Source organism: Prionailurus viverrinus, chromosome A3, assembly GCF_022837055.1.
Source record: "Prionailurus viverrinus isolate Anna chromosome A3, UM_Priviv_1.0, whole genome shotgun sequence".
NCBI classification, from domain to species: domain Eukaryota; kingdom Metazoa; phylum Chordata; class Mammalia; order Carnivora; family Felidae; genus Prionailurus; species Prionailurus viverrinus.
In genome coordinates this window covers 125,465,991-125,491,017 of record NC_062563.1, presented here as the reverse complement: position 1 = coordinate 125,491,017, position 25,027 = coordinate 125,465,991, and the positions used below count along the sequence as shown (strand labels likewise).

At 56.9% G+C, this 25,027-nt stretch overlaps 1 protein-coding gene across 1 annotated transcript; it reads right to left on the bottom strand.

Moving 5' to 3' along the window:
- Positions 1-1,737: 1,737 nt before the first annotated feature.
- SDC1 (syndecan 1) lies at positions 1,738-25,027 on the bottom strand. The gene is made up of 5 exons (XM_047852472.1): positions 24,725-25,027; positions 6,181-6,262; positions 4,717-5,195; positions 3,995-4,130; positions 1,738-3,834 (listed from the first exon to the last, which is right to left on the bottom strand). The coding sequence occupies exons 1-5, from the start codon at positions 24,788-24,790 to the stop codon at positions 3,665-3,667; spliced, it is 933 nt and encodes a 310-aa protein (XP_047708428.1). The 5' UTR covers positions 24,791-25,027; the 3' UTR covers positions 1,738-3,664.

The window sequence follows — 25,027 nt, the reverse complement described above, 5'->3', positions numbered from 1 at the left end:
TAACCTTGTGATCTGGAGCAAACTTGAGAGGCAAGCGAGGCAGAAAGTGCAATTTAAAACAGAAACTGGCTTAAATTAAGAAGGTGACAATCGATTTAGGAGATGGCTCGCTCATCAGTTGAGGAAAGAACTTGTACGAACTCTTGGTGGAAAATTCAAGGAGCCCTCATCCCCACACAACGTAGGAACACATGGGCAGGCGCACCACGGTGAGATGTAAAGGTGAGGAAAAAAGGACACATCACTCCTTGCTCCATTCCCAGCAGAGGGGGGCAGGGGGAGTCTTGAAAACGCAGAAAAGAGGGGAGAAGGGGGTCAAGGTGGTGGGAAGCAGGGCAGCAAGCTAAGGACTGAGAAGGGCAGGGAGAAATCCCCTGAGGCAGGGGTGCCTGAGAAACTTGAATATGATGTTAACCCCCTTCACATTTTCACTTCTCTGTTAGGTTCACTGAGTGAACCTGGTTTTATGGCACCATCCTGTTTGGGTAATGCCGTCTGGTGGGGATGCTCCCGGCGGGAGCACAGAGCACCACACGCTGGAGCATAGACCCAGAAAGGGAATTAGCAGAGCAAGAGAAGCCGCGGGCAGCGGCATAGCTTTGCCATTTAGAGATGATGGGAGCAGGTGGACACTGGGTCTTGGAACCTTGCAGGTCCCGTGTGGAAGGGACGTCGAGCCCTCTCAGTCCTAGTGCTGCCTTCGGTGTATGCGCAGCCCACTGTGGACTTGGGGGCCAGGCTGCCTGCGTCCAAACCCAGCTCCGCTGCTCACTGACATGTTGCTTCCTCTGTGTGCCAGTTTGTGTCTGTGAAGGGGGCACACGGTAGTGAGGTCTGAGATGGGTTAGCTGTCGGTGGTGGATGAAATAACCCAGGTGTGGTGTGGAGCAGCCCCTGGCCCATAGTGAGCTCAGTAGAAGTGTTAATATTCAAGTTGCCTATTTACGACTGTAAATAGGGGCTGGCAGAAAATAGGCATTCAGTGTTTTCAATGTAGAACAAATGGATGAGCTAAGTTCTTTGTCTCAGCCTCCGAACACTCTGAGCACAATATGTCGGGGAAAGTATAATTCACTCTGCAATGCCGCCCAGAGCCTGCTGTCCCCACTCCACCCACAGGTGCAGGGCCCTGGAAGGAATGGTCCCTCTTGCCCTACATTCCCAGGACACACCTGGGGTTCAGGATAGCACCTGAAGCCGGGGGTTCCGATGCCAGGAGCCCCAGGCAGGGAGACCGGCCACAGAGGGGCAGCTGAGGGGCTGGGTGGCAGCCTGGATGGGACTCTAAGGGGAGGGCAGCCAGGTGCCCTCAGGACACTGGGCTCCTGCCGTGCATTGTGCTTTCTCGACTTTCAAAAGTTTCACTGTAGTTTTTCCATGTAGACATTTTTAGGCTTTTGGCACTTTGCTGGGGAGCGTTCAGGTGTTGCATGACAATGAGTGCACAGAGTAGCTAGCAAACTTTCAGTCAGGAGAAAGCTCTCGTGTCCACAAGGTAGGGAAGGATCTAGGAGAGCAAGAAGGACGATCTGGGCAGGAGACAGAGACCCCTGGGAGGAGGTAAGACAACCAAGGCCAGACAGAGGGGGGACACAGCACTCCCTCACTGCAGAGGGACTGGCACTGATCCTACTGTTCCCCACCCAGGCACATCACAGCCCAGAACCAGTCTCTCTCCAAGAAGGTGACAGGGAAGGACATCGCCAGGCCAAGAAGAGACTCAACCACCGCCACAGCCCAAAATGACAAGTGCTGTTTATTACAGTTCCATGAATGGGCCCAGCCACAGGCTCAGCCCATCCCAGGGAGGAGCAGAGATGAGCAGTCACAGACCCCTTCCCCATCCCCCGAGTCTTGTCCAATCACACACTCCGGGCAGAAAGTCTCAGTATGGAACACAGAGCACGGGTTCCCTTTGTTTGGCGGAGCATCTCAGAGTCACAGATGGCCCCCCTCTTGGAGCGTCCAACAGAGCAACGGGACGTTGTCAGACAGGTGAGCATGGGAGTTCCCAGGAGGACTGGGCTGGAGGCTCTGGTCCTAGCAAAGGTGTGAGAGGAGGTCTGTCCAAGGTGTCCGAGAGCAGGCCTTGGCCCCAGGCCTCCGCGGGGCCAATGGCCCCAGGTAAAGCTGTGCCAAAGCCATCAAAGCTTCATAAGCCATTCAGGAGACAGTGCGTCGAGGTTGGCAACACAGAAATTCATATCAGGCCTTATGTAACCTTGGCTGAACCTACCGACCTCCAGCAGAATTTCAGCAAAGACGAAAAACAAAAAGGAAACAAATCAGAGGGACTCTGGCCGCAGCATCCCTCCCCACGAGAAAGATAAAGGCATAGAGTTTTTAGCCAAGTTTCCCAATATCATTTGTGTTTAGAGAAAAGGCTGGTCCACACAGCCAGCACAGAGAGAAGAGGCAAAGGCAAGTAGAGTTCACATGACTACTTTATATTAAAGTTTATTACATTTGGAAAATCTACTGTACAGGGAAAAACCCATTGGATTAAGTAGAGTTTTGCCAAAAGCAAAAGACTATCTCTCTTTGGAATATTCCTGATTCCAGCCCAGGGGGCAGGGCCACAGGAGCTAATCAGAGGTGAACCTGGTCGTACGTGGAGCAGCTCCATGACAGGTGTGCCCAGGCCCCCCTCATCACCTTCTAGAAGAAAATGTGCCCCAGAGACAGCACCAAAGGAAGGGCTCGGTCTTCAGGAGATTCTCTGGGGCCACTACCACCTCGCTCACCCCACAGTCCTCTCTTCTCGGTCCCCAGCTTGAGGTGCCGGGATTCCGTCCTCACACAGCTCAACATCGCGGCAGCCTGGGCCACGGCAGCGGCCCTGAGTCCGTGGACACAAGCGTGACCGCTCCAGACGTGACTGCCCACGGCTGCCAGGATCAGCCAGCCCCCCAATGGGGCCACCCGACAGACATTCCATACCCTGTTGCACACGTGAGTGACAAACTCAGAGACAACACACCGACTAGGCCTACACGTTGGCTTCCAGATTTGGTTCTCCTAGTTAAAAAACAAAACAACAACAACAAAAACAGTCTTCTTAACCCTGATGCTGTCTCCTCGCCGTAGATTAGGGAAGCAAGATGGGGGTAACCAAATCAACTTACTTAACTTACCTCGGGAGTAACCAAGTCTACTGGGCTATGAACAAAGAAACTAGAGGAAACATGTGCAAAAACAAGTTGGTATCTAAATGAGACCTCCCCGCAAAACGTCGCTCTGATGGAGCTCCGAACTCCTCTCCCTGCCACTCAAGGGTGGAAATGTGCCCCAGACCACTGGTCTCCACCAGCAAGTGCGACAGATGAGCCAGCCCTCGGCCAAGCGGGCCATCCAGGTCCAAAGCAGCAGGGTCCCCTTTGTCTCCAGAATCGGGTCCGGGGAGGGGCTGCTCCAGGTTGGAGAAACTGAGTCAGAATGATGAGATGCCAGGTGCTGGCGGTGGCAGAAAAGTCACGTGCGAGAAAGCCCTTGCGCCCAAGTCTCCAGGCAGAAGTCAGAGAAGCAGAGGAGAGCCCCCAGCGTGCCCCGGAAGTCCGTGGGCAGGGAGCCGGGGAGGTGGCATGGTGACAGGGCCTGCAGTTCTTCGTGGAAGAGGCAAGTGGGGGCCTAGCGAGTGGCAGGGGCAGGAGGAGCCCCGTCCCTGTCAGGCATAGAACTCTTCCTGTTTGCTGGGCTTCTGGTAGGCCCCACCGTTGGCTTGTTTGGGCTCCTCCAAGGAGTAGCTGCCCTCGTCCTTCTTCTTCATCCGGTACAGCATGAAACCCACCAGGCACACGGCGAAGATGAGCCCCACGAGGCCTCCAGCGATGACCCCTATTGGGGGGGGTGGGCAGGGAGGCCGGCTCAGCTCAGTTAGGCAGTAGTTCCCTCACACCGGGCAGCCCCCGAGGTGGCCGCGCTCAGCCGTACTCCAGCGTCCCAACCCCCAAGCAGCGGTATGCACCCCCCTACCACCCACCTGAAAGGAACTCACCTCCCAGCACTTCCTTCCGGTCCAGGAGGCCCTGGGAGGCCCCCGTGGCCCCACGGTCCACTGGGGGCTGATTCCGCTGGTCGGGCTCCACAGCGGCCACGGCTGTGTTCTCCCCAGATATGTCAAAGGTGAAGTCCTACGGGAGGGCAGAGACAGATGCAGGCTGCGGAGGGCCACCACCAGCAGCAGCATCCAGTTTTATTTCTAAACCCAGAAGCAGCTCGGGAGTCCCTGGTCACCGCAGCCACCAGCTCAGACACACCCAACCCAGCCCTCGGGGACCCCAAAGCCAGGCACCTCTCACCACATCACACCAGACCCTGGCTGGACTGTGGCAGATATCACAGCAAGCGAGACAAAGGGCTTGTATTTATATGAAAATAAATCGGCTCATTGTAATGTAAAGTGTAAAATGACCATGACTCTAAGATCTAAAGAAAGACCTGGTAGGGCTTCTCCCCTGCCCCGCAGCAGGGGCCCTGCTTAAGTTTGGGAAGCCCTGTTTTAGGGGATCTTGAAGGACTCCTTTGCTCAGGTCTCATATTTAGTCTGTCCCGCTCTGGGCTTGGCCCCGGAGGCAGGGGGAAGGTGGGACCGCGTGAGCCTGTCTTTTTGGCGGGAACAGGGCACGCTTACGGGGCACAGGGTGTTGAGTGTGCCAGATGACCAAGCCAGCTGTACTAACGTCCCAGGAAACACAGAGGATACCAGTGAGCACTCACCTGCTCCCCAGAGCCCTCTCCTGCTGGGAGCTGAGTGGAGATCCCATCCTCGGCAGCCTTCTCAGTGGCAGAAGGACCACGGTCCTCCATGCTGGGCGCGTGAGAGTCGAGCTGGCTGGGTCCTGCAGGAGCTGAGGTCTCATGGTGGTCAGGCTTCATGTCCCTGTGGGGATGGGAGGTGACAGGCCCCTGGGCCGTGGTGGCTCTTGCTGTTGATGCCTGGTGAGTGGTCGGCTGTGGCGTGGTCTCGCCGGGTGGGTGGGTGGTCTCCTTCTCCCTGGCCGTGAAGCCAGGCTCCACCTCTGCCGGAAGCACTGCCTCTCTGTCCTGAGGCCTCTCTCCAGCCGGCAGGACGGACGTGGAGGTGGCGGTGTTATCTGTGCCGCTGGGCTCTGGGACCGTGGGCACGGCCGTCAGGAGCTCCGTGCCCTTCCAGGTGGATGAGGGCTGCTGTGACAAGGTGAGATCTTGCAGAGCACCTGCAGGCCCAGAGGCAGAGCTGGTTGGAGTGGGGGACGCCCAGACCTCGGGCCCAGCCAGGCTCACGCAGTGAGGAAGGCCTGGACAAGGGCCCACAGCTCTGACTCCCAGGCCTGCCTAGCGAACCCTGTTGTGAGAAGTGGTTTCCCCAGGGCAGAACTAGCTGAGGCTAAACTCAGCTTTGGAAAATGGACAAGGACAGCTGCCCTTTTCTGCTGCACGTGCCTGTGGACAGCCTGGTCCCTCGAACCATGAGACATCAAGGCCATCTGGGAAGGAACTTTTCCTGTGGCTAATGAAGCTCGCTCCCTGGGTGGGGGCACTCTCAGGGTCTGAATGCCTTGTCCCTGGTGCACACTCCTCTCTGGCCCCCTCCCTGTTCCACCTGCCCTCTCCCCAGAAAGGCTCAGCACCCCCCCCCCCCCCGCTCCCAAGAACAGAGGGCTGCATCCTACCTTCCAGCTCCCAGGCCCCTACCTCGGCCACTTTCCCCACGGATGGCCTCGGCCCTCTTCCAAAATCCTGGTCAAGAGCACCTCCTCTGGGAGGCCTCCATGGCCACCTCTAGCTCAAGGACTCCACTCCCCCAGGGAAAGGGGAAATAGGGGAGATAAGGGACATTTATGGAAGATCTACATGCCACCAGGCTTTATGTTACCTTACAGCTCCCAACAATTGTACGAAGTCAAGACATATTCCCATTTTACAGATGACGAAATAGAGGCTCGGAGAAGTCCACCTTTCCAAAGGTTGCCCAGGGAGTCAGAAGAAGATGAGCCCAAGTCTGTCTGCAGCAGGCAGTCCCCAGGGCCTCCTGGAACCCCAACATTCACTCCCACAACCCATATATGCCTTTTCCTTGCAGCGTGGACCCCATTCTCTTCCCTAACATCACCCTTCAGACCCTGCCGGGGGGCTGCCTGATCGCCACCCCCAGCTCATGGCCCACTGCCATCTTGGGATGGGGCCCCCACGTCAGCTCACCTGCACCTGAGCCAGAGAAGTTGTCAGAGTCATCCCCAGAGCCATCCTGATCTTCAGGGGGCACATTTGTGGCCACTATTTGCTGGAAAAGGATCAGAAAAGGGTATGAGTGGAGGCCTGGCCAAGGCCCTGCTACTCTGGGGTCCCTGTCCTAGACAGCTGAGTGAGCTCCCCCACCACACACATATAGAACAGGAAGGAAACCCTTGTGTGTGGCTCTGGAACCCACAGCTCAGGGCCACCCTCTGGTCCCCCCCACACCCCTGAACGCTATGATGACACAGCCCTGTGCTAGGTACTAGGGGTGCAGAAACACCTGAGGGGGGCAGGGCTCTTGTCCCAAGAGGCTCAGTCTGGTAAGGGAGCCCCAGACCTCTTAGAAGAGCAGACAGAAGATGCCATTACTTGGAACACAGGCTGTAGCCACAATGGGACCCCATCAGCTCACCCTACACTGAAAATCAGGTCTTGGGGCCACTGGCCAGGGAGCCTCAGGGGCCAAGACAGGTTTAAGAGCCTCAGGAACAATCCCCCAACACCCTGACTCCAGAAAGACATTCCAAAGCATGCTGAGCACCAGGGTATGGACACTGAGGGCCTCACGGGGGGGTGAGGGCAGGGATGGGCACGGGTAAGTCGTCTGTGCTGAGGCAGGGCTGGCCACGCAGGACACATGCTTCTTCCCACACCTGGTCTGTTTTCTCATCCACAGGAAAGACAGGACACAGACCCACTTGGGGAAGGAAGGACAGGGTGCCCATTAGGCTGGCGACAGATGAGACTGATCTAAAGGAGGCCCTGCACTCAGGAGGTGGCGACAAACGAGCCACGAGCCTGGAATGGACCCCATGTACAAACAGCTGTCCCAGGAATGCTGTCTGCCTGGTCCGGCTGAGAGGCTGCAGGTGCCAGAGTGCAAACACCTCCCCAATTCCTGAGACAGGAGCTGCACCAGCAGACCCAGAGAGCGGGGCCTGGAGGAGGCAGGGCGCACCACACACGGCCGAGCAGGCCTGCGCGGAAAGCTGGAGGAGGGCGGCGTGGGGGTGTGGAGAGCTCCCAAATACTAGTTCCAGAACAGCGGTTGGAGAAGAGAAGACCCAACAAGCCAGGTGGCAGGAAGGGTAGCGATGAGTGTCCGTTCAGCAACACGACCTTGACCCAAATGAGTTCGTGATACACCCATCTCGAGGGCCCCAGTGTCAGGGGCCAGAACAAAGAATGAATAAAGAGGCAAAGCAGCACAGTTCAGGGCACCCAGTGTGGCCCTGAGGACATCATGAAACCTCTTATGGCCTCAGTCTCTCCATCTGTAAAATGGAGACAGTAGTTATATCTACGTTTCAGGATGGCTGCAAAAATTCAAGGAGGTTATACACATAAAGAACCTAAGAGAGCCTGGCGTGCAGTAAACTCCCCACCAACAAGGGCCACTGCTCTAACCCGGGGAGCCAGCACAGCTCAGCGCGGGAAAGAGGATTCTGGCGCCTGCCTAGGAAGAGCTGGGACAGAGGTGGCAGAGAGGCAGAGGTGGGTGGAAGAGAGGCAGGAGGGAGCCAGCTCACAGGAGGCTCTGTGCAGACTTGTCAGAGGCAGGTTCCGCCCAAGGCTGGGCTCTGGGGAGTGGGCCTCCGCAGCAGGAGAGGCATCGCCACATCCTGGTCACAGGCCACGGAGTTTCACCCTTGAAGGGAGCAGAGCAAGGAGAGCCAGACAGGACCTTTGGCCTCCCGAGGCTGCCTGGGGCAGAGCTGGCCCAGGTGGAGCCTCCGCTTCCAGGAGCTCAGGTCTGGAGGGAAGCTTCAGACATGTGTAGAAACCACCAGGCTAGAAATACCACTGAGCTTCCTCTGAAAGTACAAAACCCAAACCCTACCTCTTCCTCACCCCCCGAAGAAAAAGGTTTTGGCCCCAGAAGGGCCTGTCTGAGCTGTCACGGCCCATCTAAATGAACTGGCATGGTCCCTGCCCTCCGCCTGCACCGCAGGCCACATCCTGTCTACACTGTCCCCAGGTGGTGCTTCCTACACCTGTCCTGTCTCCACCGAGCTTCGAAGCCTCCCCTAAACCTTCCGTAGTAAAGAATACGGCCCACCAGGCAGGCAGAGTGGGTCCCCTCATCCCCACATGCTCCCATCCCAGGCCCACAGCGGACTGCTTTCCACAGCCTGGCGGGGCAAGGGGAGGCCCAAGCATTCAGGGGACCCCCACCCACCCATACTCACTGAGACCCCACTTCCCTCTTGCCCACTGCCTCTGCCTTCCCTCAGCTTTCCTGAGGAGGCCCTAAGAGACCAGCAGCGACCTTTCCCAATGCATTGATTCCATCCCTTAGAGATGCTGCTCACCACGGCACGGGGCCAGGGCCCGGCCAGACCAGCCTCAGCTGCACACTGTCATGAGAGCCAAATCTGCCAGCAGAAACCAGAGTCTCCTGTTTCACAGATGAGGGGATGCAGGCCTGCAGAGGACTCCATGCACTGAGACCATGTCACCCTTGGAGGCAAAAGCCAGGGAGGCCCAGCCTCTCACCTACAGGGAGACGCCTCAACAGGTTAGCAGTTTCCCAAGAGCTGGGCCTCTTTCACCACTTGATAAGACTTTGGATCTGCCCGGTCCCTAAAAACAATTTGTTCCCTCAACTCTACTCAGCTTATCCCTCAGCGATCTTGTTTACACAACAAGCTCTTAAGCAAACGCTTTCTCTACTGAAACCAGCTCCTTGGCCTCGGGGCAGCCCCTCCCTCTGAGGGCTGGGTCTCCATCAGGGGAAGGGCTGCAGTGACCTCCCAATCCCCTCCAGCTTGAACCTGTGCTGGCCTCAGCTCCCTGGGGAGGAAATCAGCAGAAACTGCTGAGTTTGAACTTGGATCACTAGGTGCCAGCTGACTCCAGCATTCTGGGTGAGACTTCCAGTTTCACTTAGGCCACTGTGCTAAGAGCCTGTGGCCAGCTGCCCCCAAGGCCTCATTCAGGGCTCTCCTCAGCACTGCCTGACCTGGGTCCTTCCCAGACCATGTGGCCACAGCTCGGAGCTGCTCGGGGACAGGTGGGCCCCCCTTGGAACCTGCTTCAAGCTGCCTGAGAAGGTGAAGGCCAACCAGCTCATACCTTTTTTCTTTCTTTTTTTTTTTTTTAAGTTTATTTATTTATTTTGAGAGAGAGCGAACATGCTTGCACAGGGGAGGGGCAGAGAGAGAAGGAGAGAGAATCCCAAGCAGGCTCTGCAGTGTCCGAGTGGAGCCTGATGCGGGGCTTGAACTCACAAACCGTGAGATCATGACCTGAGCCGAAACCCAGAGTCAGACACTTCAGCCACCCAGGCGTCCAGCTCATACCTTTAACGGGGCCCTTTAACCTCTGCAAATCCTAGGAAAATCCACTTTTCATATAACAAATCAAAACCCTGAGGGGCTTTGACCTGGGGTCAGGGCTCCAGCAGAACAGGAAAGAAGGTATGAAAAACAGGCATTCTCTGACACTGAAAACACTTTCCACCCCTTTCCACCTTTACCCTTCTATTTGAGGCAGGCAGGCTTGAGATTAGCATCTCCCACAGATAAGGAACTGAAACAGACAAGGTGATGGACTTGCCCAAGGCCACGGAGCAGTGTGCCACGTGCTCTGCTCACCTATGTCCCTCTCCCTCTGGCCCATCTATTTTAAGATGCCTGTCTTCCCAACACAGCCACAAGCTCCAGGAGCCACGAGATGAGCGCATCACGGAGTAAAAATTCCTGACCACTACCCCAGCAGCCGAGAGGACCTCAATGCCAGCCCAGACTTCACAGGTTGACAGGGGAGGGCATGGACAAGCATCGGGTCAGAGCTGCCAGGGGCTGGGAATCTGCATCAGGCTGCCACCCGCCATTCCCAAGGACAGAGGGCTAGGAGAAGAGCTTCAAGAAGCTGTCAAGAAGACAGCCTCAAGCCTCACCCTGCACTGGCCATAAAGAGGGCCACTCTCCTTGGCAGCCTGCATCTGAGTAGCCTGCTTGCCCTGGCCAGCCGAAGGACCCAAGGGACCCAGGCAGCATCCCTCGAAGACACCTCAGGGACAAGAACTCCATAGCAGTGTCACAAGTCAGGATGCCAAGTGGACCTCTCAGTGAGGTTCAAGTGAGGACGGTGGACCCAGCCACTTCTAACTCTGGATTGATGGAAGACGTTGTCTGTCCGCCTGCTCCCTGGACTCCCGCCACCCCGTCAACTGCAGCCCATGGGTCCCTTTGGACCTGTGGTTTCCAACCCACACCCTGAATCACTGACATGTGTCACTTGCTGCCTGACTTAAGTGATGGCTAAAGCACAAATCCTTTAGAAAGCGTTACTGAGTTCACAGGATCGCATTGCTCTCTCAACCAACACACTGCTAAAAGTACAGTATCGAGGGGTGCCTGGGTGGCTCAGTCGGTTAAGCGTCTGACTTGGGCTCAGGTCATGATCTCACGGTTTGTGGGTTCGAGACCCGTGTCGGACTCTCTGTGGACAGCCTGGAGCCTGCTTTGAATTCTGTGTCTTCCTCTCTCTCTGCCCCTCCCTCACTTGCACTCTGTCTCTCTGTCTCAAAAATAAATAACAAAACAAAAATAAAATAAAAAATAAGTCAAAGTATAGTATCGTGTAAGGAGGATTAAGAGAGTCACATTTTTTAAAGTAATTTTTACCCTTTCAGTTTCTTGGTCAGAACTGTGGATCTAAGGTAAATGGGCAGAGCCCTCCCCCACCCCCCATATACCTAGAGTTCATAACTCTTGGGGTCTGAGGTCTCAGCTGCAGGACCCTAGCCTTTACCCCCCCCACCACCACCACCTGTGCATCAGGATGCCAAACTGACCAAAAGTGAAATCCAAAGCATCACCTTTGTCCAGACCATGGGCTCTTTTCTTCAGGGTCCCTAGGAATCAGCAGGAGACTATCAGAAGTCTTCTGAGCTCCATCCCTGAGGCTGATTCAGTGGATCTGGGGCAACGGCCCAGGACTCTGATGTTGAACAAGGTCCCGGGTCCTGTAGGTGGTATGCAGACTACACTTGGGGAACAATAGTCTGGACAGGGAAATGTCTGACCCAGAGTTGCCCAGGGCCTGGGTGCTGGGGAAGGCAAATCCCTACAAAGGTCCCAAGACTCTCACTCAGGTGCAGTGTTCAAAGAAGAGGCACCAAATAGCAACAGAGCCCCGTAAACAAGCGCTAGGGGCAAACTGATCCAAGAAGACTCTGGAACATTTCTCTGTACTTCTGATGCATCCACTCCCCACAAACAATACATCCCAGTACCTGCCTCGTCTGTAAAAGAGACTCACCATGGAGCTAAGGAAACCCTGAACTTCCAGAGGCATGACCCCTTTGGTTCCTAGGGGTACAAGAAACCGGAGACAAAGATGAGCCTCTGTCCTGCCTGCCCAGAGTTGCAGGACCTCCTTGGTATCCCAGGCCCGAGGCACTGACCTGGCAGGAGCAGGATCTCCCAGGGTGGGCCCACCAGGGAGGGGAGCAGGGGCTGCAGAGCCACTGTGCATTTTCCAGGGGAACCTGCCTGAATGGGAGGCAGGGGTAGGGGTCACAGGGGCTAGAGAATGTTGTAGAACACACTGCCCCACTCCTGCAGCTCACCCAACACCCTGGTGCCCTATGGCAGTTATAAACATAACTCTGCTTTCCTCATCTGGGGGATCATTTGTACCCCCTCCTATAGCCCTGGCTAACATGGCCTAAGCACAGTCCCGAGGGCCCAGGCAGGTCAAACCCAAAGCATCTTGGACCAAGGGTTCTCAAGGAGAGGAGCAGAGCCAGGGGTGGTAGGGGGAAAGAGCCTGACCAGGGTGGCTGCCACAGGGCAGGTCTAGCTCTACTGCTCCCTTGCCCAGTACTGCTGACCCGGGCAGCTCTCGGCCTCTCTCTAGACAACAGAAGGGGCTTGGCGGGAGAACACTAAACTCCCTTAGTGCTCTGACAGGCTAGGCTGGGACCTGGGAGCAGAGGCCCCAACTCCTTGTCAGCAGGGCCAGAGTGGTACAGGGGTGGCCATGTCAGGCTGGGTGGAAGGGGCAGGACCGTGGGCCCGGGCCCAGGAAGACACAAGGCTCCCCTCCTGCCCAGGATATCAGGGTAGTAGCAGATAAATCACTTTCTCTCTGAAGGCTTCTCTCCTGACTTGGGAGCTGCCAGGGAGACATGCTTAGGCCACTGAGAGGCACAGATCTCCCCCAGTTTTGGCCTCAAGACCCTGAAATCCACCCCACTTTAGGCACTCCCAGGAGGAAGGGGCCCCACCAGTGCTTCAGACAGGATCAGCATTTCCGGCCTGACAGGCACAGTGATTTATCAGCTCCGTGTCTCTCTACCAAAACCAAGTCAAGACTAGACTTGCAGAGGGTGTGATGGGCATGGCCCAGGGCGGCAGGGGCCCAGGGAATGGCAGGTGGGAGACAGGGGCTTATTCTGCCTTCACCCTGAGCATCCATGAGGGCATGTAGGCCCCCAGCCCCCATCGGCACTTCCACTGTGGGGAGCACATTTCAGGGGACCTCCCAGGGATGTGCCCTTCACCCCATACACACACACAACCCACTGGAGCTGTCCCCATCCTGCCACTCAGACACAGACCTCACCAGTTGGGGGATTCCTGGGCAGGGCTGGGGTACAGGGCAGCATCCATACTGGGCTTTACAGATGGGAAACCGGAGGTCAAGTTTGCAGAGCCCTTTGCCTGCCCCATTCTGCCCATTTGGAGTACCTGGAGAGGCCAGACTTGTGTTGAGGTGGTGAGGGTCCTGGCAGCCAGTGCCAGCCCCAGTGCCCAAGCCAGGTCAGAACTTCCACCAGCACCCCCATACGCACCCCTCCACAGAGCTGGCAGCGCCTCACGGCTCGCGTGCTGGGACTCGTCTCAGCCGGGCCCAGCTGAGGGCTGGGTGTGGGGCCGCAGAGCCGGAAGACCCGTTCCTCTGCTTTTCCCCACCTCCAAGAGCCTTGTACCAGGCATGGAGCAAGGTTGCCCAGCCTGGTCCTGCCAGCCTTTGTGGCCAGGGTTGCCCTGGGAGTCAGACAAGGGGTGGCCAGGGGAAAGTGACCAAACCCAGTACCAGGAAAACCTGGTTATAGCCTGGGCTCTCTGTTCCCAACTTACTGGATGACCTTGCATAAGAATCTCTGTCCAGTTCCCCATCGGTACAATAGGTGATAGTAAGGGGGCTCCTGGTTCCAAATCTATGGTTGGGAAGTCAAGGGGACTGCCCACCTGAGGGGTTGTGGCCCACAAACACAGTGCTCAGCAGGGGGAGGACCCACCATGACAAATAGGGAGAAGGGTACTTGATCACAGTGACTCAGTGTCACTGCCCTCAGCTTCCCAAGGGGGGTTATGGCCTAGGCAGGACGTTAGAGGTGTTCCAAAGAAAGGGGACTCTGGGATGGCAAATGGCACCCCACGAGGACAGAGGGAGCAGCTGAGGCCACCAGAGCCTTGTACCTCCCAAGCCTTGGCTGTCCTAATGAGGCGGCAAAGACCAGAAGTTCAGTGTTGGATGCCCCAGCCAGCCCTCACAGGGGCCCCTTGAACTGCTCTCTAGCTGATTAACCTCCAGATGACACCGGGCTTGGGGGCCTGACACCTCTGGCAGGTGGGCTTCTAGAGATACCCTCCCCCAGCTCTGTCTAAATAAAGTCTCCTCAAGTTTCGCAGGGCCAGAAACTAGTAGCTTTGGACACACCTGCAGCCAGCCGGGGCTCCAGCTGTGCAGACAGACGGGGATGGGGGCACTTCCTCACCCAAATTTATGCAATCAGTGTCCCTGCAGTTGCACAGTGTCCCCTTTAAAATGCCTCTGGTAAGACTATCGGGTGCTAGACGCTCACCCTAGAGTATAAATCAGCTCTATACAGGGGAGCAGCTAATTCCGGAACGGGGGCACCGGGGGTGGGTAGGAGCCCTGGAGGATGGGAAAGGACTGCAAGAGAGGCCGGGAGATGCCAAGGGCACATTTTTTAACTTGTGTCAGAATTGGGTCGCCAGCCAACCCCATACCTAAGAAAGACAGACTAAATTCCCTTTGTTCCCACTTTGAGCCACAGACATACATGGCTTCTCCTCCCACATACAGAAGAATAATGGGCCAGCCTGGGAACTTGCCTCTGGGATAAAGTTCAAGTCAGACTGATGAGGCACTGAGGTAGAAGCCCAGACAATGACACGGGAAGGGCAGAGTATCCTTGAAGGAGTCCCGTGGGGGTACCACGGCAGAATGGAGTTTTGGCCTTTGCAAGAGAAGGCAAAATTTTCTGTGAAGACCAGGTCTGAATCGGCTGGGCTCGCTCCCCAGGTTCCCAGTGGGATCCCACCTCAAAGGCAGCAAAGTAGACTAGGCCCCTTCACTGTCAGCCTAACATTCGCCAGGGGCCTCTTGATGGCTGAAAGGCCCACAGAGCCTCAAACGCCCCACACTGAGCTCCCGGGCACCAGCGGCATGTGCACACAGCAGACGGTGTGTCTGTGCATGCAGCTCGGGGGGCTCTCAGGAGCCCGGAGTCACTCAGCAGGTGGAGTAGCCACAACACCTTGCCCAGAGCTCCGGGACAGTCATGGGGTGGGAGTAGGCACCTAAGGATATAACCTGGGCTGGGGGTTACTGGAAAAACAGAAATACCTGAAGTAGGCCTTAGGGAAAAAACAGCTAATACATATTGTGTGCTATGTGCCAGGCACTAATCTAAGCACTTTAGCCGAATTAATTAATCTTCACAGTAACCTTAGATTCCAGTGCCGAATCCATCCTCCAGATAACGACACTGAGGCAAAGTGGACAGTTTGTCCCAGGACATACAGCCAGTGAAGTGCTAAGGAGAGGGTCTGAGGCCAGGCAATCCAGCAGGCATGCGGTTAACAACCCTTCAGTGGGGGCCACGTGGCTCTCTTACCCTCAGGAAGAAAAGAGGTGGCACAGGGGAAAGTGCAGAAGGAAGAAGGACCACAGAAGTGAGACCTTCCCCCCACATCCTGCAACCTGGCCTCGCCCAGCTCCCTCGCCGGGACAGCCTTCAGTCGGCCGTTCTGGGGACAAGCCACTGTCCCCTACAGTCCCGGGGCCCTGCTCGGCTGGCCTGAGCCCCGGCCCAGGTGCCCTGGTGTCTGGCCTCCCCCCACCGCCTGCCAGCCCAGCTCACACCTCCCCGGGGTCAGGAGCCAGCCCCTGGCAGAGGCTCAGGCAGAGGCGAGCAAAGTCTGGCCTGCCAGCGAAGGCTCACATTTCTGAGAAGGGGCAAAAGCCATGTTTTCAGGCCCTATTACATCAGCACACTGGGGTAAGACCAGCCAGCCATTCACATGAAGTAACTATACACCCAGGCCAGGTCAGACTGTACCCCTTCCTCCAGTCACAGCCACGGGGGCGGGGCGGGGGGTGTGCTCCCCAGGGGACTCTCTAAACAGAGTCAGGCCCAAAGCTCCCCCAGACTGGCTCTTCTGAGTCCAGGTAAGGAAGGGACTCTCAATCATGCCACGTACATTAGTTCCTGGGGTCTTTTCAAAAGCCCTCCGAGGAAACTGAGGCTTAGGGGCAAGTGAAGAAACATGCCCAAGGTACTCAGGGAGGATGTGATGGAGCCTGGTAATGACTTGGACTGCCCAATCTCCATGTCCTGTGCTCTTCCCAGCCTCCACATGACAACTCTCCAGTCCCCGTGACACTTACCTAGGCTGACCAGCCAGCCAGTTCTGGATCCCAGCTGGCCTGCCCAGCCCCACAGCTTCAGGACCTCAGACTGGGCCCCAGTAACGACCCCAAAGGCAGGCAGACCCAAGCAATCAGCTCAGGCTGCTGTCCTCACAGTGGGAGGAAAGGTGGACCAAGACATCCCCCCTGCCGCCCCCCAGCCCCTAGAGAGTGGTCTTGAAGAATGACCCTGTTCCCAAACAGGTAGAGGGGAGAGGAGTGAGGCCACAGCCTCTCTGCTCCTCCCACAGTTCCAAGGGCGCAGGACACAGACTCAAGGCTGTCCCAGGACCTTACTACAACAACCAGGAGACCCCAGGGAAACTTTGCAAGGATGCCCCTCCCCCAGCCCCACCCACCCTTTACTCCCGGAGACCCTGTGGGTGGTGGGCGGAGAGGCAGGGGCAGAGCCTGGGGCGGCTCCCTCCGCCCAAGTGCAGGTGTGCCCATTCTCCTAGTCTGGCCCACAACCCGTAGGCCCTGGCCAGCCCGGAGGTCTTGCTGCCCAGACCATGCCTGCACCGCGCCCTGGAGGAGATGCGGCCACCATAGATGGCGGTGCCACACCCCAGCATGTCTCTCTGGGAGAAGGGGGACTGACGTCAGCCTCTACAACAGTCTCAGAGGCTCCTGAAACACCCGCAGCCTGGGGCCCTGCGAGCCCAAACCTGATCACATACCCGTCGGGGACACTCCCCAGAGATGGGACTCCAAGGCCCCGGATAGTTTCCTGGGCAGCAGGGATGCTGACAAGCTGCAGAGAGAAGAGCCAGTGCTGCCTCTGCACCCCTGCCATAGGACTGGCACAATCAAGTCCCCAAATGGGTAGGCAAGGCCCTGGGCATCAGCGGTCACCGTGGTACAGGTGGCATGGAAGCAGCAGTCCTCAAGTCCCCCAAGGCCTCCCAGTGCCCAGCATGTGCTAGGTCTGGAGTCGATGAGTGCACCTGGCCCTCCAGAAGTTCCCTCCCTATGCACCCAGGCCCCACCACTCCATCTCCTCAGTCTGCTGTGGGGGGCAGAGGGCCGGTGTGGCCACAGAAAGGCAGCCTGAGTGGGAAAGACTAGGAATTCAACATCACTGTGGTGGGACAGTTCTCTTAACACCCGGGGAGAGCAGTGCGGCCCAAGAATGGTCCCAGAGCAAAACTGGCAGCCTCTGCCACTCCCACTGCCCCCATCTGGGGACTACCTCCCCTAACACTTCCCCCGGTCAGAACATGGCCTGCCTTATGGCCTGAGCTCCTGATTAGAAACTGCTGTACTGTGGAACTCGAATGAACCCTTTCTCAGTGAATGACCGTTACTGTCACTGCCCCTCTGGCCTATCTGCATGGACCAACCCTCCTGTCTGGTCCCAGTAATGGCCACCTTCTCTTGCATGTGCTCCTGGACCAGGTGTGGACGGCTCCCCACCTGCACAAGGCAATGCACACGGCAGGCACCAGGCTCTGGGTTTAAAAGAGGGCTCATGACCCCCAAGGGTTGAAGCAGAATGCTTCCGGGAACAGAGACAGGCCCGGCCCTGATTCCCACCAGTCCTGTGACACAACCACAGGATACCACAAACACACCAAGTGCATGATTGTTGTTACCTACGCTTCTCTGCTCCCTCCTCCCATTTCACAGGTGGGTTCACTGAGGCCAAGACAGGCCCTTGCACAAAGTCACTCAGCAGAAAAGAGGAGGGCCAAGGCTGGATGGCAGGCATCAGAGCCTTAGTTAGTCCTGCTGGGTTCCCCTACCCCGTCTAGCACACAGTGGGCTCATGGTCAAGGCTGCTTGGGTGGATCTGTGGGCCTGGCACCATGACTCAGCCAACAAGTGAAGTGATAAATATGCCTGCCTGCCCCACTGCCCCAACCTGCCCAACACGGCTTCCGTTCCTGCTGATGAGCGGACCTGGGCAGGTGGCCAGGATGCCTGGGTGTGTGCAGAGAGCATCACCAGGCCTGACCTTGCCCAGTGTCCTCTGTCCACATCTGGTTCCCACACTGAACTCTAAGGCCACCTCCTCCAAGCAGCCTGCCCTGACCCCCACCCCCACAGATGACTCCTCGGGCAGTGAGTGTCTCCTCGAGTCCCCAGAAGAATAACGGTGGAGGACCCTAAGCCCTGGTCAAGTCCCCCATTACCACCTTCATCCTCCCCAGGACAAGGTCTCAGAGCTGAAGAAGAGGAAGGAGGCCCCAGAGGGGACAGATGGGGGAACTGAGGCACAGAGGGACAAAGACCTGCCCAAACCAGTCAGGGGCCAACCTGGGACCAGGAAGGACAAGTGTCCTAGCCATCCTTCTCTGTAGGAATAACCTCCATAGACTCCTAACGCCAGGGATGGAGGAGCATCAGGGTTAAAGCTAAAAAAGGGAGAATCCACCAGAAAAGAAGAGAGAGGAAGACCACTTCCCGGCTTCTGAAGAGGAAGTTGCAGACAGGTGGTGACCAGGTTTCCCAAGACACTCAGGCTGCAGCCTACCCAGCAGGAAAGCCCAATGAGGAAACAGAGTCGAGACCACCCAGGCCAAGCTCGGCTGTAGCTGCAACCCGGCCTGCAGGCCCGCCAGCCGGCACACAGCCTCTTGCGGGGTCGCAGCCCTAGGTGGGTCACAAGAGCGTTCCCAGCACTGGAGCAGCCTCTCCATAGAATCAGGCAGCCCTTGGAACCATAAATGAATGCCAGGAGGACAGAGACCCTCAATAAGCTCCAGAGGCAGAAGGGGATGCATCTGAAAGCCTTCAAGTTCATGAGTCAACAGGAAACATCCCGGGGCAGACAACTGAGTCCAGGAGCAGGTCCAGCCACCAGCCTTCCCCTTTCCGCACCCAATGGTCCCGAGCCCCAAAACTGCCCACTGCACCCCCCACCATGAGCTTGCCTCCACACACTCACGGCCTTCCAGACGTCCTGGCCTGCCAGACCTGCATAGTGTTGACAGGCAGCAGGAGGGAGCTTAGCCCACCTCCCCTCAGGCCACCCCACCTGCCCACCACCGGCTCATTCTGGGCCCCACAGCACTGAGAACAGGGGAGCTAATTAAGCGCCCTGTCTAGGGCCTAGAAAGGTTATTCTTTTGGGGACTTCTAGTGCCTACTGCCCACCCAACGTAAGCTTCCTGAGGTCAGGCAGAAGCAGCTCCATCACGCAGATAGAGCTGTCCATCCCGGGGGCCATGTGGGAGACTTCCCAGGTCTCCTGGATTCGAAGGTGCCGAGTTGAAGTGACCCCAGGTGCAGGGTCTTGCCTCAGTGGCCTCAAATGTGCCTCCTTGTGTTGAGCGATGCATCCATGCCTGCCCTCCCTCGGCATCATCAGGGCACCCACAGCCCGCTCTGAGGGAGGTTCCAGAATGCATCCTCGCATGCAAAGCCCTGGGACAGCTGACAGGGAAATGACACCGTGCTGAATCTGTTCCAGGGCGCAGGATCCTGGCGCCAAAAGCCCTCTTTCCACAGACTCCCTTAATCCCATTCCCTCTCCCTAGACACACTTAGGCAGGCCCTCAAGGGGGGATGGGCTTTCAACCCAAGACTCCAAAATTGGTTGTTGAAAAGAAGGAAGAAATCAGGAAACAGTGCATTCTGTAAAACTACCAAGGTTCCAGGACTAGAAATCATTTAATGACTGATTCTTTATGGGGCTGCTTCTGCAGTGGGACCTAGTGTTGGAGGGGACCAGGTGGGAAACCCAGCACAGGAACCAGGAGTGCTGGGTATCTGGGCATCTGGCTGATACCATGGTGCCCACCTCCCCAGCTTTAAAAAGGATCTACTAATTCTGAAAGTGTTTCCCCAGTGCCTAAGATGAAAGCCAGTGCAGACTGGCTGTTGCCCTGGGAACAAGCACGCAGGCACCATGCAAACATGGGATGCCCCATCAGGCCTCTTTGCACAAGCCAAGAACATATATATGGTCCCTGCACGGGTATCAGACCTGGGAGCACACCCCACCTTACCCCCATGGGCTCACTGTCTCCTGACCTAGGTTCCAGGGAGCAACTCTTGCCTGTCCCTAAACCACTGGGTGAACCCAACCCAAGCCAAGGATGTTGCCAATGCTCAGGGTTCACCTAAAGGCACCGTTCAGGCCAGCTCAGCCCAGCCCAATGCCCTCTCCATCCAAAGTATGCACACCCATGGCTCTCCAGGATGGAACAGCAAATACCCATAGGGCCTCACAAGTTTCAGCGAGCCTCCTATGCTGGGCTTCACTGGGAAGACTTGACAGTTCATCAGTTCATTAATGCCATACACATAGGCCCACGCATATGGACAGATCCTGTTTCTCACACATCAGCCCCTTAGAGGGGCTTACTTCTATAGGCTTCATCCACAAGATGAGGGCAATGACGTACATCGTAAAGGTTTGGCTTAAAGATGAGATAAGAAGGTAAGAAAAGCACTGAACACTCAATAATCAGCACCCAATTACAGGCGCCTCTAATTATATCGATAGCTAACTTTTCCTCTGGCGCTTTCATTTCCAAACACTTTCAAGCACTCATTATGAAATGAATATGCAAATGACAAAGGACAGGGAGAACAGGTATGATGTCCGCTTTACAGAGGACATCAAGACTTGGAAGTGAAGTGACTCACCCAAGGTTACATGGTAAATTAGTGGCAGGGTTGAGACTTGGTCCTGGAGCTCTACTTAATCCAAAGCCGTTTCTGGCCTGCCAACAGTACGCGTGCACTAAGAAAGATGCACTTCAACCCAGATAAAACATGGTGACACGATGGAGACAGGACCCAAGCTAAGAGTAAGGGCCCTTCCAATGGAGACTTATAAGTTAGCCTCACCAGGTCCAGGCTACCTGTGAGCCGCGAGTCACTTACAACTCAAGCCAGGAAGAGAAACTCGGAACACAGGGTCACAGGTGCCTCCTCCCAGAGATCATCCACACCTGTTCACCGAGGGAGCCTGTAAGCATGCCCTTTGACAGCCTTCATTATTCCAGGTACTATCAGGGATACTGCTGAGGTCCCAGCTGGGTCCATGGAGGCACAACTCCACATATCACAGATCATGAACATTACTCACAAGTGAAACTCTCACTCAGCACTGAAAACTCATGTCTTAGGAATCATTCTGACATATCTGATTAGTTTCTTAGTACTGCTGGAGAACAGTGCAAATTAGAATTGAATAGAAAAGCTGCCTGCTACACTTAGGCCCACAATTGTCACTTTTGGCTGCTGTCAGGGATGAGGGGAGAAATAGAGCAAACCAGAATTCAAAAGGTACCAACCCTAGGGGCACCCAGCAAGGGGCAAAATGCTCTTCAGAGCTCAAGAAACCCAGGACAGAAATGCCTAACCTAACACAGTGACAACCATGAAGAAGACCCTGGCATCTTGAGGTTAAATTATGCTTAGTATTCTCTCTCTCTCTCTCTTTTTTTTTTTTTTTTTTTTTTTTTTTTTTGAGAGAGAGAGAGAAAGTGCTGACAGCAGAGAGCCAATGCGGGGCTTGAACTCATGAGTTGAAGCCGGACACTTAACTGCCTGAGCCACCCAGGTGCCCCAGTATTCTTTTGTTAATAAAGGAAGGAAAATAAATATTGTAGAGAGTCCTGCCCAAAGTTGAGGTCAATATGGATTCTTAGCTCACTAAAAAAACCTGGATGCCAAGGATACCTCATTCCCAAGGGATTTCAGAATCCGAAACTGCAATAGGAAACATTCCTCTATAAAATACTACAAAATTCAAGCTTTTCACTAATTCTTTCCAGGCCTCCCTCCTTTCTCATCTCTCTCCCCACCAATCTTGGTTAATGAGGTTTTATTGGAACCCACCATGAGCCACAGGTAGAGACTTAAAGCAGCTCCACCCTCCCACCCTCCTGAAGCCAGGAGTGACATCACCTCTAGAAGGCTCTGAGCCCAGGAGGAGAGGAGGCACTTAGCGCCTCCCCCAACCCCCACCCACCCTACCAGGCCTTAGGAAAATGTCTCTACTGGCCCCCATAATTAGGGCAAAAAGGGATTTTATGCCTTTCAAGAAAGAGAAAAGGGAAGGAGAGGAAAACAGCAAATAACTATTCCAGAACAAGCAATTTTTCTGGCATGGAAGAAACAAAAGACCACAGGAAACACACACACACACACACACACACACACACACACACACACACAGAAACCTTTTCAGACAAACCTGTTCTTGTCTCTTGGGAGTGGTTTTAAGCAACCTTCTGCCCTAATAGCCTTCTCTTGCCCATTCAAAATCAGGTGCCGACGATCACACCCTACCTCACTGGTCCCCAGGGGGGTTCTGACCTGCTTCCCACTGGGACCAAAGTGAACCCTGGGAGAGGACCAGATCTCTGCAACCTGTAGACACCTCCTCCTATTTTAGGCAAACCCCATTGCCTAGTTTCTTTTAGTAAGGGGGGAGGGGGCAGGGACTTTATGCCACCTTATGCCCCCACTTTTAACCCAACATGGACAACCACTGTAAGAGGGAAAAGGCAGGTCTGGGAAAGAGAAAACAAACTAAACTTTATAAAAGGAAAAAAGAAAACCTAAGCTCCAAGCCAACGTCTGACCCCAAAGCTTAGTGCTTTCAGGCTCTACTCAGCCACCTCTTCCAGGAAGTCCTCCTACCACCACATTCTAATAAGCCGTCCTCCTTCCCTCCTCTCCCCTTTGAGACTCCACTGCCTCCCAGCCCTCTGTAATGTGTCAAAGTTTCTAGGCAAGAAATAATGCCTCTTAATGCAGCATCTGCCCTTACCCAGTACACAGGAGACTCTGGGAAACACAGTCCACAGAGAATCTCACAACCCATCTGCCTCCCCCATATAACAGGCACTCTGGGATCCCAGCTTATAAGAATGCCAGCCTCAACCAAGGCAGGCAAAAGAACCAAACCCCGCACTCCTGATTTTAGCTGGAAATAGGTGGGGGAACCCCACCTCGGCAGTCTCTGCTGAGGCCCAGTCTTGGACCTGTAGAGAGTGGAGTATCCAGGTAACGCTAGGTGGACCACCGAATTAAGCCACACATCTCCACTCTCCTCTCCAGAGTATGAACTATGAGTCAAGGCACAATCTGAGTCCTACCAAGCTGCAACTCTAAAGAGAGAAGAAGCCAGATACCAACTTCTTGGATCTGAAAGCCAGGAGTGCACTGGAGACTCAGCTCAGAAATCCTATCTGTCCCCATGGCTCCCCCAGATTTGGCACCCTTCGCCCCCCACCTCCATCCAACTCATCAGCAATGCAAGAAGCATCAGGGACCCTGTCCTTGTACTTCAAAATATAGTTCCAAACACAACAGTCGCCTGGAAAAGTGGGGGGGGGGGGGGGGGGCACTTCACAGATAAGCCTGGGAAACACCTCACCTGAGCCAGACCCTGTAAAATACCCAAAGCTCTCAACAGCTGGTAGCTTCTATTATTGTAGAGGGACCCGCTTACAGAGGGTCGGCACTGCTGAGAGTTGTGCAGATGCCACATTACCCGTGGAGGACCCGGCACCCCTCCCCCCTCCTGCGATCCTTCCCTGCCCACGTGCCTCCCTCACCAAGAGCTGGGGAAGTAGAGCAGTCCAGATGTGGTAGCGAAAGACCGCCACTTCCGGAAGGGGAAGAGCCCCCCGCTCCGTCCACACCTCCCCTCTCCATCCCAGGGGATGGCCGCCCCAGCCCGCGGGGAGGGCCCCGGGACTCCAGCACCGGGTGTGGGGGCTGGGAGTGGACGTGGACACCCGGCGGCCAGCGCTGACACCTGGCGGCGGCCCAGGTCCCGGCCCACGGCGGGGCCGGCGCTGCGGGGCGGTTCCCAGGAAAGGGTTACAGGGGCCGAGAACAAAGCGCCCCCATTGGGGAAGGCGGGCTAGCGGACGGCGGCGGGGGCGGGAGATCACTTTCTGGGGGCCCTTGGGATGCTCTTTGTCGGCCAGGTCCCTCTTCAGAGGGGACCCACCCCTCGCCAAAGGTGGATGCTGGAGTCCTACCCAAAGGCCTCCTCCCCCAGCCAAGGGCTCCACATTTGTCCCTCTTTCCCCTCAGCTCCACTGGGCGGGCCAAGGGACCCGCCTTCCCTCCGCGCGGCTACAGCACAAAGCCAGGCCGGGGGAGGGGAAGAGCCATTCCGGGGTCCACTCGCGTGGAAGCCGCAGCCCTCCCTGGCCGTGCCCAGCACCGCCAGCACCCCTCAGCGGGCAACACAACTTCAGCAGCCCCAAAGTTGGGTTCCTGCGGGGCTCCGGTGTTCCGGGACCAACTTCGCGGAACCTCCCGCTGCCAGCTCTGCCCAGCTCCCTTAGGGCAGCCGATGGGAAGCCGAGGATCCCACCTCCGCGGCCACCACGACCCCCGCGCAGCCCTGGCCCGGGCTCCTCTGCCAACGCGCCGGCCCCGCTGCTCCCAAACTTGCCTGCGCCGAAGGGGCCGGGAGCCCGGGCTCGGCGGGTCTGCGGGTGGCCGCGGTCACCGCATCTTCCCGGGTCGCCGGCGGGGACCCCGGCTGCTGCGGTGCCAGGGGTAACTGGATGGGAACTCGCGACCCCGGGAGCCGCCGCAGGCTAGTGGGCACCAGCGCATGGGGAGCCGATTCACATAATTGAGCGCGGGGCCCCCGCACAGGCTCCTCTCCGCGGGGCGCCCGAGCCCCCACCCCGCCCGTAGCGGCGGAACCCGCGGGGCGCCCACCGACGGCGGAGGCAATTGGAGCGGGACCCCGGTTTCGCGGGCACGGTCCCGGGGCCCGCCGGGCTAGCGCGGGAAGGCAAGTCCCCGCTTCCCCTCCCCCTCCACGTGCCGCTGGAGGCATCGGCGAGTCTGCAAACACCGGCTTCCCGCCGCTCCCCGCCCGGCCCCGGGCCGCACTCACCGGGAGAGCCGGCTGCAGGCGCAGCGCCAGCGCGCAGAGCCAGAGCCAGAGCGCAGCGCGCCTCATGCTGCCCGGACTGGCGGCGGGAGCGCTGCGGGCTGCGGGGATCGCGGCGACGCCGCGCGTGGTACGGACTGCGCGGGGCTCCGCGCCGGCTCCTCCGGGTCGTTGCGCGCGGCACCCTCGGGCAATGCCCCGCGCGCGGCTGTCCCTGGCGAGGGCTGCGGAATCCGCCGGCTGCAGTCCGTTCTCTACCTCTGGATTCCTCTCCGCCCGGCTCGGCTCCAGCCCTCACCTCTCCCG

Coding starts and splice junctions, on each gene's coding strand:
- SDC1 (XM_047852472.1), bottom strand. CDS start 24,790: ATGAGGCGCGCTGCGCTCTGGCTCTGGCTCTGCGCGCTGGCGCTGCGC. Junction 6,263..24,724: donor GCCTGCAGCCGGCTCTCCCG/GTGAGTGCGGCC, acceptor ATCCTTTTCCAG/CAAATAGTGGCCACAAATGT. Junction 3,835..3,994: donor CCGGAAGGAAGTGCTGGGAG/GTGAGTTCCTTT, acceptor CCCCCCCAATAG/GGGTCATCGCTGGAGGCCTC.